Raw genomic sequence first — 13,182 nt, 5'->3', positions numbered from 1 at the left:
AATTGTAGAATTTTTTTAAGCTGATTTTTTCAAAATGGGTCCCACAGACCCTTGGACCATATAAGGGTTAATCACATCATCCCGAAGATTCTGGTCCAGAAACTTACGGCTCTGGGTATCTCCACCCCCATCTGCCAGTGGATACAGAATTTTCTCACAGACCGCTCACAGTCTGTTAAATTAGGCCCCCACCTCTCTTCCACCATCACACTCAGCACCGGCTCCCCCAAGGCTGTGTATTGAGCCCTCTCCTGTTTACCCTCTACATCTACGACTGCTCCCCAACCCATCTTTCTAACACCATTATAAAGTTTGCTGATGACACCACCGTGGTCGGGCTCATCTCTTGTGGTAATAGAGAGACGTCAAAGTGACGTGTCTCCTGTGACGACACTCCTGTTTCCTGTTTCACCGGTGCACAGCAGCCCATTTGCATGCAAACGTGGATTTAAGTATCACATTAGCATAGCTTAGCTATAGCCTAATACACTTGCATTAAACACCACAATTCTAAATCAGTATAATACACTTACCGACATCTAATTATTTTATCTCGTTTCTGTTTTCTCCCTGTTTCTTTCTTTCTCCCTCTGTTTTCTCCCCCTATTTCTTTCTTTCTCCCTCTGTTTTGTCCCCCCTGTTTTTCATGGCTACCGCTGAGGAACGGGCTCTCGTCAAGCTCGGCTCGGAGCTGGACAAGTTGGGTCGGCAGATCCAGCGTCTTCTGGAGAAGCAAGCAGAGCTCACCCAGGAGAAGACCAGGCTCGAGGCCACCCGCGACGCTGCCTACTCAGCCGTCTCCACTCCCTCGTCACGGCGGCTCAGCGCGACCGCCATCTTGACCCGGGCACCAGGCTGGGAGCGCCAGCGAGGACGTGGAAGGCAGCCGGCAACGTCACCCCTACCTCAGCCGGACTTCTCCTCTGCGAACCCGTTCGAGGTGCTCAGCTCCGGGTCCTCCACCTCGTCCTCACCCCTGCGTCCGACACCACCCTCACCAGCGCTGGCACCGAAGAAGAATAAGTGCGGTATCCTTGTTATCGGCGACTCGATAACACGACACGTAAAGATAAGCCTGCCAGGCGCAAAAAGAACCCCCACTGTGTCCTGTTTTCCAGGCGCTCGTGTCCTGGACGTGGCCAGGCGACTTCCCTCGGCGCTGAAGCAGCGAGACGACTTCGGCACCGTCGTCCTTCACGTGGGGGCTGTCGACACCTTCGCCAGGCGCAGCGAGATCCTGAAGGAGCACTACCGCTCGCTTCTGGACACCGCGCGGAAGAAGACGTCGGCCAGGCTTGTTGTCTCCGGTCCGCATCCAACGTTCCGGCGAGGGTGCGAGTTATTTAGCCGTCTTTTCTGTCTCCACAGCTGGCTCCGGGACACCTGTAGCAGCGCCGGCGTGGACTACGTCGACAACTGGGAGAGTTTCCGAGAGCGTCCATCACTCTACCGCCGAGATGGACTTCACCCCAGTCGCCAGTCGAGGACGTGCTACGCCGGGCCTGACCAGCCACAACAAACCACGCAAATCAGCTAAGTAGAACTTACTTCCCTAACTACCAAACCATTGAGACTGTGTCTGTTAGCCGTGGCAGGTATAAGAATAACAGGGCGATATGTTTTAAAAATCTAATTAAAATTAAATTAAATAATCAACATGAAGTGACCAGCAGTAATAAGCTAAGGCTAGGACTTTTAAACATTAGATCGCTTGCATCAAAAGCTGTGATAGTAAACGAAATAATCTCAGATAACAGACTCTCTGTTTAACAGAGACATGGGCTAGAGTAGATGAATATGTAAGTTTTAATGAAGCAGCTCCTCCTGGATACAGTTATGTTCATCAGCCCCATATCACAGGGCGTGGAGGTGGAGTAGCCACAATATATGACCAGAGGCGGACGAAGTACTCAATTTCATTACTTGAGTCAAAGTACAGATACCACTGGTCAAATGCTACTCCAATACAAGTGAAAGTTGCATGTTCAAAATCTTACTTAAGTGAAAGTACTGAAGTACTTGCTTTTAAAAATACTTAAGTATTAAAGTACACCTTCCGTGACATTTGTAAAAAAGTTATAGTTTAAAAGTATTATACATCCTACCAAATCCTCTTTGGGCATAATATTCATACAGTCTTTGATAATAATCCATAAGGCATATTCCAATGATGTACATCATTCAGGTAGTGGTAGCAGAAAAGTTTAACCTACATTTTAGTTTAAGGAACAAAAACATTTTCTAAAACCACAATTCACTGATTAGCCTAGCCTAACCTGTTTAAGCAAATTATGTTACCATATTAAAAGTCAATAATAAAATGACGGTTTTCTCTCTTTGCTAGTTAGGTATTCAGTCATCCAATACAACATTATGCTACAGTCAATATAAACAAAGACAAAGTAAAATTAGCAGTGTGGCATCTTGGTAGTCTAACCTTGCTACAACCTTTTGCAGTATGGCTAAAGCCCACCAACTCCATGCCACCCAACATGCTAACAAACTCTTTTCAAACTAGAAATCACAGCCACATTAGAATTATTTACATTAATTCTACACTGACATTAGAATGGAAACATTATTTGACAAGATTCGATTAACCCACACGGTTTCCCTTATTGATGTTTCCGTAGTTTCAATTACTTGCCAATATAATGTTAACGTTATTTATAGTGATCCTAGCAGACCTAGCAGTGGAGTGAGCAGGCAAAGTCATTTCACTAGCCTTACTGCAAAGCTCCTCTGACTACATAGTCACTTAACAAAACATTTAGGCTGCATACCGTAATATACTTCCTCAGGTGGGACGGTGAATTTTGGTATGCAGTGATATAGTTTGTTTTTGGCAAACAAAGCATGCATTTAAAACGATAGGAATGATTCATCCGTTCAGAAAACTGGAACATTTTGTCGAGATACGGCCATGGGTGCAAAAGAGCATGCCAGGGTTGCCAGCTCTCATGCATCAACCCCGGCTGGTGAACGGCGTCAGGCAAACCCTCCGCCAGCGCCCAGGAAGAAGCCAGACGCGCCCAAAGCGAGGCCAGCGGGCGCGCCCTCGCCTGGAGCGCCAAGCAGCGCTGCACACGTGGGAGGATTGGTCCCGAGGACCGGGGCGACTCCGCCTCCAGTTCCACCTGCAGCCTGGGAGGGTTTGCGCTGCTGGCTGCGCTCCTGCTAGCGGGGAGAGCGATCTCCTGGCTGCCCGTGCCTGTGTGTCTGTCAGTCCCGTTGTGTGTGCCTAACCCCATTTTCCCGCTTATGCCCCTTGTGTTTCATGTGCCTGTGTGTGGGATTGTCAACGTGCCCGTTTATGTATTTTCCCCTGTCTTCCCAGGGAGGGTGTTTTAGAGCTGTTCGCGGCAGTTCCCACCATCGGGGGAGACGGCTCTCAGAGGCTTGTGATCCCGGCGGCTCCGGACCTGCCCGTCGGTGTAGGTTCGGTGCTTTCCAGCTGCGCGGGACACTCAGGGAGTAGCGAGCCCCTGGTGGCAGGCTCTCTCACGGTCATGGCTCCGGACCCTTCCCTGTGGGCGTGTCGCTATGTCGTCTGCGTGCAGTTATGTCCATGTTTGTAGTTCCGTGGGTGCGGGTTATTTGTGAGTGTGTTCGTAGTCGCACCTGTGCCTTGTCTCGAGATCACGAGGGTATGTGTTAATCACCTATATAATGTGCATTCGCGCAATGTCTTGTGCTCATCTTTGTCTAATGCTCGTGTCATTGAGTGTTCACTGTTACAGTGCTCGCGCTGTTTGCACCGCACTTTCACTTTTGTGTTCACAAATTAAACGTTATATGTTCCCGTACTTGCTCTTCGTTCCTGCCTCCTCCCAGCGTAACAAAGTTAAACACCTTTCTGATCTACTCATTTCAACTGACTGTGAAAACTGCTTTTTCAAAAAATCCTTATTCATTGGCATATAACTTTTTTTTACTGTAACGCAAATAGTTACTTTCCCTGGTAACAAGTTACTTTTATTATAGAGTAATTCAGTTACTAACTCAGTTACTTTTTTGAACAAGTAGTGAGTAACTATAAGTAATTACTTTTTTAAAGTAACGTTCCCAACACTGCATGCTAATCACTGGTACGTGAGTTATGCATGTTTAAATCAATGGTTTTACAACTATAACTATAGAACTACATTTGGACTACAAATACAGACTTGTGCTTGCGGGCCACCCAATGGAGGATGGGTTCCCTTTTGAGTCTTGGTCCTCCCGAAGTTTCTTCCTAATCCCCACCATCATAGGGAGTTTTTCCTTGCCACTGTCACCTTTGGCTTGGTCATTAGGAATCTGGACACATACGATTGTAAAGCTGCTTTGTGACAACATGTGTTGTAAAAAGTGCTATATAAATAAATTTGACTTTAACACGAAGAGCTTTCTCAGGGTCGGTTGCGCTAGTCACTGCCGTGCCACACACAACAACATTTAAGCACGGCGAGACGAACAAAAATGACCCAGCTCTTCTATACACAAACAACAAACAAACATCACGCAGACAAACACTCACCACAAGACATGACCATGAACAAAGGAGAAAGTAAAGGAGACTGGCGGCTTTACAAGGGTGGCAGGTCATTTTGTGACGGGCAGGGAGTGCAAAATAAAATGGAAGCGATCACGCCAAGTCTCAGGGAAAAAGGAGGTTTTAATGAATAAAGTGAGCAAACCAAAAACCTGTGACAAGTTCCAAATCAAGGATACAATGACCAGCAGTCAAAGACAAGACATATATAGACAAACTCTTGCTCTTACTCTTGTTGTTGCATTGTGTTCATCCCTCAGGTGGGCGGGGCCTATGATCCGTCTCACCTGAGGGACGAACACAACGCAACAACAAGACAACTGCCACAGTGGACAGGGGCGACCAGCAAGTAGTAACAGCTACGATATAATACAATGCAGCCTGCTCCTACGGCGTACAGCTATGGTAAGCCCCACCCCATAAGTTGATGGGATGTGTTCCTTTGGTTTGTGCCCAATGAAATCCTGGCTGTCAGGATCAGTGTGCAGAATCATTGGTACATTGCAGTTCCAAAGCTAAAATGAATCTCTTGCAAAATGAACATAATAGGATAACACTGTCTATGAATGCTGATATTCTAGTCTGACTAGAGAAAGGCCTAAGGAAAAAAGCATGTTATTAAATTTCTTTTTCATTATCAAACCCAACACAAAGATAAACCTTTTTTGGCACTGATACACATGTTAAGGTTGATGTTATTTGCTATTTAGGAAAAAAAAAAACAACCCCCCCCCTATATATATATATTAGGGGTGGGCATAGATACATTTTTTTTATCTAGATTAATCTCACTGAAATCTTGAAATTAATCTAGATTAATCTATATTAAAATGGCTCATATGCATGCTACCCAAGTAATGACTAAAAGTCAGTTTTTGAGATAGGGTTTCTTAATACAGAGGGTGCATTAGATCAGGGGCTCATCTCTTGTTTCCAGAATGCATCAATGACTGCTTGAGAAAGCTGTTCTACTTTGATACTTGAAGAAAAAAAACATGCTCAATAAAATGTAGGCTACTCGTGTTCAATGGTTTATTCAGTTAAACATGAATTTGTAAGCCTACATACTATACATTAAAAGGGGTTGATAACATGTTTATTCAGCTAAACATGATATTTGAAATGTAAGCCAACATTTAGTACATTCAACCTCATGGACGTAATTTGGGGGGGACTTTTTCAAAAGCCGGTTTTGCTCCTCTGCAGTTTAAATAGTGACGAATCTAGCGCATGCAGAAAACGACCGCTCCGAGCTCCGCTCCGGTAACACTTTACGTTCCTAAAAATGAATTTTCCATGAAGCAAACCTGGCGACTTCGTGGCTGCATCCATGTAAACACACGTATGATTTGTAATTCACAGGTTTGAAAACTCGTTCTCGCCCCTACTGTGCAATTTGGTTAGGAATACAGCCGAGCTAAACTATCAAGCCTAGTTTATACTCGACGCGCCGCGAGCGGCGCGAGGGTCCGCGCGGCGAAAATGACGTAATCGCTGTGGCTCCGCCCGTGCGCGAGGGCCTCGCGCGCTGTCGCGGCGCGAGGTCGTGCACCTCTCGAATTTTGTAACTTCGCGCGCGCGCCGCGCTTCAGCGCGATGGACAAAGTCATGTTTGCCGGGTTCATACACCTATACAAGGTGGAATTAAAGCACTTGTACGTCACTTTCAATGTCCATTTCAATATTTCCCAGCACGTTAAACTTAATTAAGTTAAATATTTATACATATACTCGAAATGAATCGAAATAATTCGCTTTTTTATCACATTATTTAATGGTTGTTTATTTTCAAAACGCCCAATCTTAACGTCTTCACGTTCTCTCATGTTTCGTCCTGGAATTACAAGAGGCTCGTATTTGTTAACGTAATTTCAACATTTTAATGTACTTTAGCCTAAATTCCAGCACTTTTCAAACCTGAAACACAAAGCAACATTAAAATGCGTCAGGTAAATGTTCATTCCCTTTTTTTGAGGGGTGTTTCTTTATACTACCACATATAGTTTCGGACAACATTGCAAAGTCATATTTATGTTTGATGCCTGGTGTATATATACGGTCTCTGGTCAGGTAAAATGTTCTTTCACCGGTTTTGCAGGGGTTTTTTATTCTCCACTGCCACCTATCGCCCCCTATCGTTTCGGAGAACACTGCAGCGACGCTCGCGACGTTCGCGAAAGTATAAACGCCTACACCGCTCGCGCAGGGTCGCGCGAGGTGGGCGGAGCCGCGCGCTACAGTCACTCGCGAAAGTATAAACCAGGCTTTAGGTTGAAAGTCATCATAGTTTGCTTTTCCATTTTGACCCAGTTCTTAACCCAACTTTAAGAATAGATTAACGGCGATAATTTTTATATCGCCCGATAAGAGTATCAAATTAACGAAATTAACGTTAACGGCCCACCACTAATATATATATATATATATATATATATATATATATATATACTACCGTTCAAAAGTTTGGGGTCACTTAGAAATGTTCTTATTTTTAAAAGAAAAGCAGTTTTTTTTTTCAATTTAGCTAACATTAAATGCATCAAAAATACACTCTATACATTATTAATGTGGTAAATGACTATTCTAGCTGTAAACATGGTTAAAGCTGGTTTTTAATGCAATACCTACATAGATGTATGGAGACCCATTTCCAACAACCATCACTCCAGTGTTCTAATGGTACATTGTGTTTGCTAACTCTGTAAGGAGGCTATTGGATATTTAGAAAACACTTGAAAACCCTTGTGCAAGTAGGTTAGCACAGCTGAAAACAGTTTTGCTGATTAGAGAAGCTATAAAAGTGACCTTCCTTTGAGCTAGTTGAGAATCTGGAGCATTACAATTGTTGGTTCGATTAAACTCACAAAATGGCCAGAAAAAAACAACTTTCAATTGAAACTCGACAGTCTATTCTTGTTCTGAGAAATGAAGGCTATTCCATGCGAGACATTGCCAAGAAACTGAAGATTTCCTACAATGGTGTGTACTACTCCCTTCAGAGGAGAGCACAGACAGGCTCTAACCAGAGTAGAAGGAGAAGTGGAAGGCCCCACTGCACAACTGAGCAAGAAGACAAGTACATTAGAGTCTCCAGTTTGAGAAATCGACGCCTCACAGGTCCTCAACTGGCAGCTTCATTAAATAGTACCCGCAAAACGCCAGTGTCAACGTCTACAGTGAAGAGGCGACTCTGAGAAGAGGCGGGATGCTGGCCTTCAGGGCAGAGTGGCAAAGAAAAAGCCATATCTGGCAAATAAAAGAAAAAGATTAATATGGGCAAAAGAACACAGACATTGGACAGAGGAAGATTGGAAAAAAGTGTTATGGACAGATGAATCAAAGTTTGAGGTGTTTGGATCACACAGACGAACATTTGTGAGACGCAGAACAACTGAAAAGATGCTGGAAGAGTGCCTGACACCATCTGCCAAACATGGTGGAGGTAATGTGATGGTCTGGGGTTGCTTTGATGCTGGTAAAGTGGGAGATTTGAACAAGGTAAAAGGGATTTTGAATAAGGAAGGCTATCACTCCATTTTGCAACACCATGCCATACCCTGTGGACAGCGCTTGATTGGAGCCAATTTCATCCTGCAACAGGACAATGACCCAAAGCACACCTCCAAATTATGCACAAACTATTTAGAGAAGAAGCAGGCAGCTGGTGTTTTATCGGTAATGGAGTGGCCAGCGCAGTCACCAGATCTCAACCCCATTGAGCTGTTGTGGGAGCAGCTTGACTGTATGGTACGAAAAAAGTGCCCATTAACCTAATCAAACTTGTGGGAGCGGCTTCTGGAAGCATGGGGTGAAATTTCTCCAGATTACCTCAGCAAATTAACAGCTAGAATGCCAAAGGTCTGCAATGCTGTAATTGCTGCTAAGGGAGCATTCTTTGACGAAAGAAAAGTTTAAAGTAGAAAATTATTTCAAATAAAAAAAAACATTATTTCTACCTTGTCAATGTCTGGACTATATTTCTATTCATTTTGCAACTCATTTGATAAATAAAAGTATGAGATTTCAGGGAAAACACAAAATTGTCTAGGTGACCCCAAACTTTTATTATATATATATATATATATATATATATATATATATATATATATATATATATATAATAGCTACAGTACTGTTATTAAACATATTTGGAGTGGATGTGTAACATGGTATTTGGAGTGGATGTGTAATGTGGTATTTTCACCAGAAATGTGTTGCTGTTGTCGGGCAACATACAGGGCAAAAAAGGTGTCAGGGCTGAAGTGGCCCCATTACTGGGCTGAAATATATCAGTGAGAGGCCAAAATTAGGTGTAAAACAGGTGTGTTAACATTAACTGATTGGTACCATATTAACAGAGCTTACTTCAGAATACCAGAATCAGTTACAAGCTTTTTTAAATCTACATATTAAATAAGAGAAGAGAGAACCTCTTATCTCCCCATCTCCCTAATTGTCTATGTATGCGTGTGTGTGTGTATGTGTGTGTATGTGTGTGTTTGTGTGTGTGTGTGTGTGTGTGTGTGTGTGTGTACGTATAGCTGTCAGATATCCTTGACTTGACTTGAAGATTTAAGATGAAGAGTTCCTCTCTGTGTGAATGTGTGTGTATGCAGGCATGATTGAGACTAAGAGCTGAGATAGTTCACACAGATGCTTTATTTTGCAGTGCCGGACTGTGTGTGTGTGTGTGTGTGTGTGTGTGTGTGTGTGTGTGTGTGTGTGTGTGTGTGTGTTATTTGAAAATTTTTGCCTTACAGTACCGAGCTTTATATATGTGTGTGGGGGGAGTTTATTTAAAGTTGTTTTCAATATAGCACTGTGGTCTTTGAATTTGTGTGCATGTCTGTTTAGGACAGATCGTAAAAAAGAAAGATAAAAGAGAAAAAGAGAAAGGGACAAGGAGTGAGAAGAAGATTGAAAGAGAGAGAGATTTAAGCTGTTTTGCTGTTTGTTGATGAGTTGGTAGGGTGTGGGTGCCCAGAACTAGCAGCATGTTCTGCTGTAATATACATAGAATATTTATATCGACGTAACATAATTGTCTGTGATCTCACACAAAATTAGTAGAGCAACAGTAATGCCACTGGATTAGTACCAATTATGAGGGACAAAGATGTCATTAGATACCGTAGAAATTGAGTCATAAGAAAATATACTTTTTCTGATACTTAGTGTTTGGCCCTAACCTTGATCTTTTAGGACTTATCCATACAAATAAGGTTGTGTTAAACTGTTAAGAATTTGAAATTGTGAGATTATGTTAGTTCTTTAAGCATAACATCGTGGGTCTATTGGTATATACCAGGGGTCGACAACCTTTGAGACATGGAGTGCCAACTTTAACATGCCCAGTCAATGTGTGCCACTATCACATCAACAAATAACATTGGAGCGGGAAGGGGGTGTAAATTGTGTAAATTGTTAATGGAGGGGAGGTGTAAATGGACACAAAGAAGTATTATATCGTGATCGATCGCCAAGTATAAACACCTCCACCGAGCAAAGCATTGAGGAGCGTTTTCGATTGGAGGATCGTGCTAGTCGATAGACTATTCTGGATAGAACATTAGTTTTTTTAAACTGAACACATGATCTGGTCTAGTGCTAATAATGATGCACCCCTTTACTTTTGTTTTTAACATTATAAATAAAAATCACTTTTATCTTCTATTTATCATTTAAATCACTTCCTGTACTTTATCACAGACACCTATGTTGCTGAAGTATGGCTCAATTAATTAATTAAATAAAAACACGTGTGCTTTATGGTTACTTCTGCTTTTTGAAAATTCAAACATTCATTCCACATCAAACTGCAATCACATAAAGACCTTCATAAATGTTTCACCTTCAGCTTGCATACATACCCCATATAAATATGTTCCAATTTCCTCAGTTGTTTCCTCTATAAAGACCTAAAGGCCCTTCATCAACAACTGGCACACAAACACTACCCTATACTGAGCATGTGAACCACCCATACATGATGTCACATTTGACATTTGACAAAAGTAGACGCACCAGCCGACCTGGCCAAATTAGAACACCACACACTTCCAGGCATTGGTCCCAATTAGGCAGAATCCTGTCTGTCAGGATCTGGGGACTTTGTGGAATTCCTTGTGAATAAATTTATATTGCCAAAAGTATTCGTTCACCTTCTTTGACTCACATATAAGCTTATGTGACACCCATTCCTAATCCATAGGGTTCAATATGACATTGTTCCATCCTGTGCAGCTAGTTTTAGGAGTGTGTTTAAGGCAATTTTTGACCATTCTTTCAGAAGTGCATTTGTAAGGTCACATACTTGTGTTGGACGAGAATGCCTGACTATCAGTCTCCACTCTAATTCATCCCAAAGGTTGAGGTCAGGACTCCATGCAGGCCCCCACACCATAATCCCCCCTCCACCAAACTTTACATTTGGCACAATGCAGTCAGACAAGTATCATTCTCCTGGTAACCGCCAAACCCAGACTCGTTCATTAAACTGCCAGATGGAGAAGCGCGATTAATCACTCCAGAGAACACACCTCCACTGCTCTAGAATCCACCACTGCATCTGATGCTGCTCGACCATGGAAACCCATTCCATGAAGCTCTCTGTGCACTGTTCTTGAGACAATCTGAAGGCCACATGAAGTTTAGATGTTGGCGACCTCTTCGCACTATACACTTCATCATCCACAGACCACAACTCCATCAGATTACATGGCCTACCACTTTGTAGCTGAGTTGCTGTCATTCCCAAACACTTCCAGTAGCACTTAAAATCAGCAACACTGCAGTGTGCTGTTCTCAGAGTACTAACAACTACAAATGTGCAGCAGTTATTGTCAGCTGGTTAATCTATATACTGTCAAATAGCTCTGGGCTTTTACATAAAACATACAAGAGACTAGTTGATAATTAGCTAGTTTGTCCACACCATTCAGTACTTTTTGCTCGTCAGTCTTTCCCACATGACATCAACACCTTGCTGAACATGAAAGAGTTAGCATACCCCTCCAGATATCAGAGGTTTTGAGTAAACGAATAAATACATAATAAACAAAATAAACAAATAAATAAGTGTTTAGTGTTTATGATTCAAAATTGGGAGAAGCACAACCAGCTTGAGAGTATGTGGCGGAGGGGAGGAAATGAAGAATCACTAAATCACGTAAATCTAATCTGAAGAGATAATAAATAAAGACTCAGAATACTTTGTGCCTGAAGTGGTCCAAAATTGACCTGCTTATAATTTAGAATTGGTGCAGCATAAACAAAAGATGTCTCATTTTCATATATTTTCTTCATTATGGTGATATTCCTTTCTCTATCTGTACATTATGCAAAGAGAACGTTGCTAATAAATTCACATTCGATAAATTCAACTTTGTTCAGTTGTACATATTAAGGACATAAATATTTATGTAAACTCTCAGGTCATTCAATAACTACATAGATTGCATTAACGAACCATATGCCTGTAGATTTTTTGCAGCTTGTCACAGTGGGAGATGAACTAACCTGGAGGCAGGTAGTTGCAGTAGCCACTGGAATTCACCAGCACATTGGTCTTAAAGGTCGAGTCAAACTCCTCGTCGGCGCTGTGAGGAGAGAGAAACACAGAGCCAAACGCATTGATGAGGTTCTCAAACCAACGCGGATGGAGGAAAGGGGCAGACTGCTGGTGGAGTGATTCCTTTACGTAAGATGTAGTTGTTCAGATGTCCTGCCTCACAGTATGTGATTTTGTGGGAGTGATGGGTGTAATGAGTGACGACTCACAGCATTTGGACATGGTGGACATGATGGACGGGGTGGACATGGTGGATGTGGTGGACATGATGGACATGGTGGACGTGGTGGACATGATGGACGGGGTGGACATGATGGACATGGTGGACATGATAGACATGATGCACGTGGTGGACATAGTGGACATGATAGACATGGTAGACGTGTTGGACATGATGGACGTGGTGGACATGATAGACATGATGGACGTGGTGGACATGATGGACATGATAGACATGGTGGACATGATGGACATTATTTCACAAATGAGCATTTGGCACATTATCCTCATGCTGCAAAGTGAAATCAGCTAATCGTCCATTTGAGCCAAGTGAACTTTCCCCAGAACTGGTAAAATTGACCTAAAGCCACATTTGAACCAGTACTCTGCAGTAGTTCATCTATTTGGCTTCCTACTTTGAATTTGCGTTCACACACAAATGTTTTATCTCAAAGTTTATTGCAGCTGTATAAAACTATGACTCATTAGCAAGGCAGCAATGACAAGTTTCTAATTTTGGAACTTTAAATAATTCCACTTGCAGGAGAAAGATCATGGGATATGAAAATACAGCCTATACTCTGAGATTACGACTGAGATTAACTACATGTTGGTCTTCAAAGATTTGTGAGTGTGAAAAGGCGTTTTATACCTGTTATATAGAAGGATGTCTGGTGTCCAGATTTGGTCAGTAGTAAATCTAAGGTTTTTCACTCCTGGATATTCAGACTGGTTCCACTGTAGGTAGTGGTCATACCATCGCTGAGATCATAGACAGATAAGACTTAATACCTTTTTTTTTAAACAAATAAACAAAAAACCATATTCAGATTTATTCCATTGATTTAGCACATTTTCC

The 13,182-nt window shown here is 42.4% G+C and overlaps 1 protein-coding gene across 2 annotated transcripts in view; it reads right to left on the bottom strand.

Annotated features, from left to right (window-relative positions):
• Positions 1-13,182, bottom strand: part of chrna11 (cholinergic receptor, nicotinic, alpha 11) — a 114,765-nt gene that overhangs the window by 81,445 nt on the left and 20,138 nt on the right. For both annotated transcript variants that reach the window (XM_077008133.1, XM_077008135.1), the window contains exons 4-5: positions 12,976-13,085; positions 12,053-12,132 (exon numbers count right to left, since the gene is read on the bottom strand). In XM_077008133.1, coding sequence (XP_076864248.1) covers positions 12,053-12,132; positions 12,976-13,085 — 190 coding nt within the window. The remainder of the gene's footprint in view (positions 1-12,052; positions 12,133-12,975; positions 13,086-13,182) is intronic.

This window comes from Brachyhypopomus gauderio, chromosome 6 (genome assembly GCF_052324685.1).
Source record: "Brachyhypopomus gauderio isolate BG-103 chromosome 6, BGAUD_0.2, whole genome shotgun sequence".
In the NCBI taxonomy this organism is placed as follows: Eukaryota; Metazoa; Chordata; class Actinopteri; order Gymnotiformes; family Hypopomidae; genus Brachyhypopomus; species Brachyhypopomus gauderio.
This window is presented reverse-complemented; position numbering and strand designations above follow the sequence as displayed.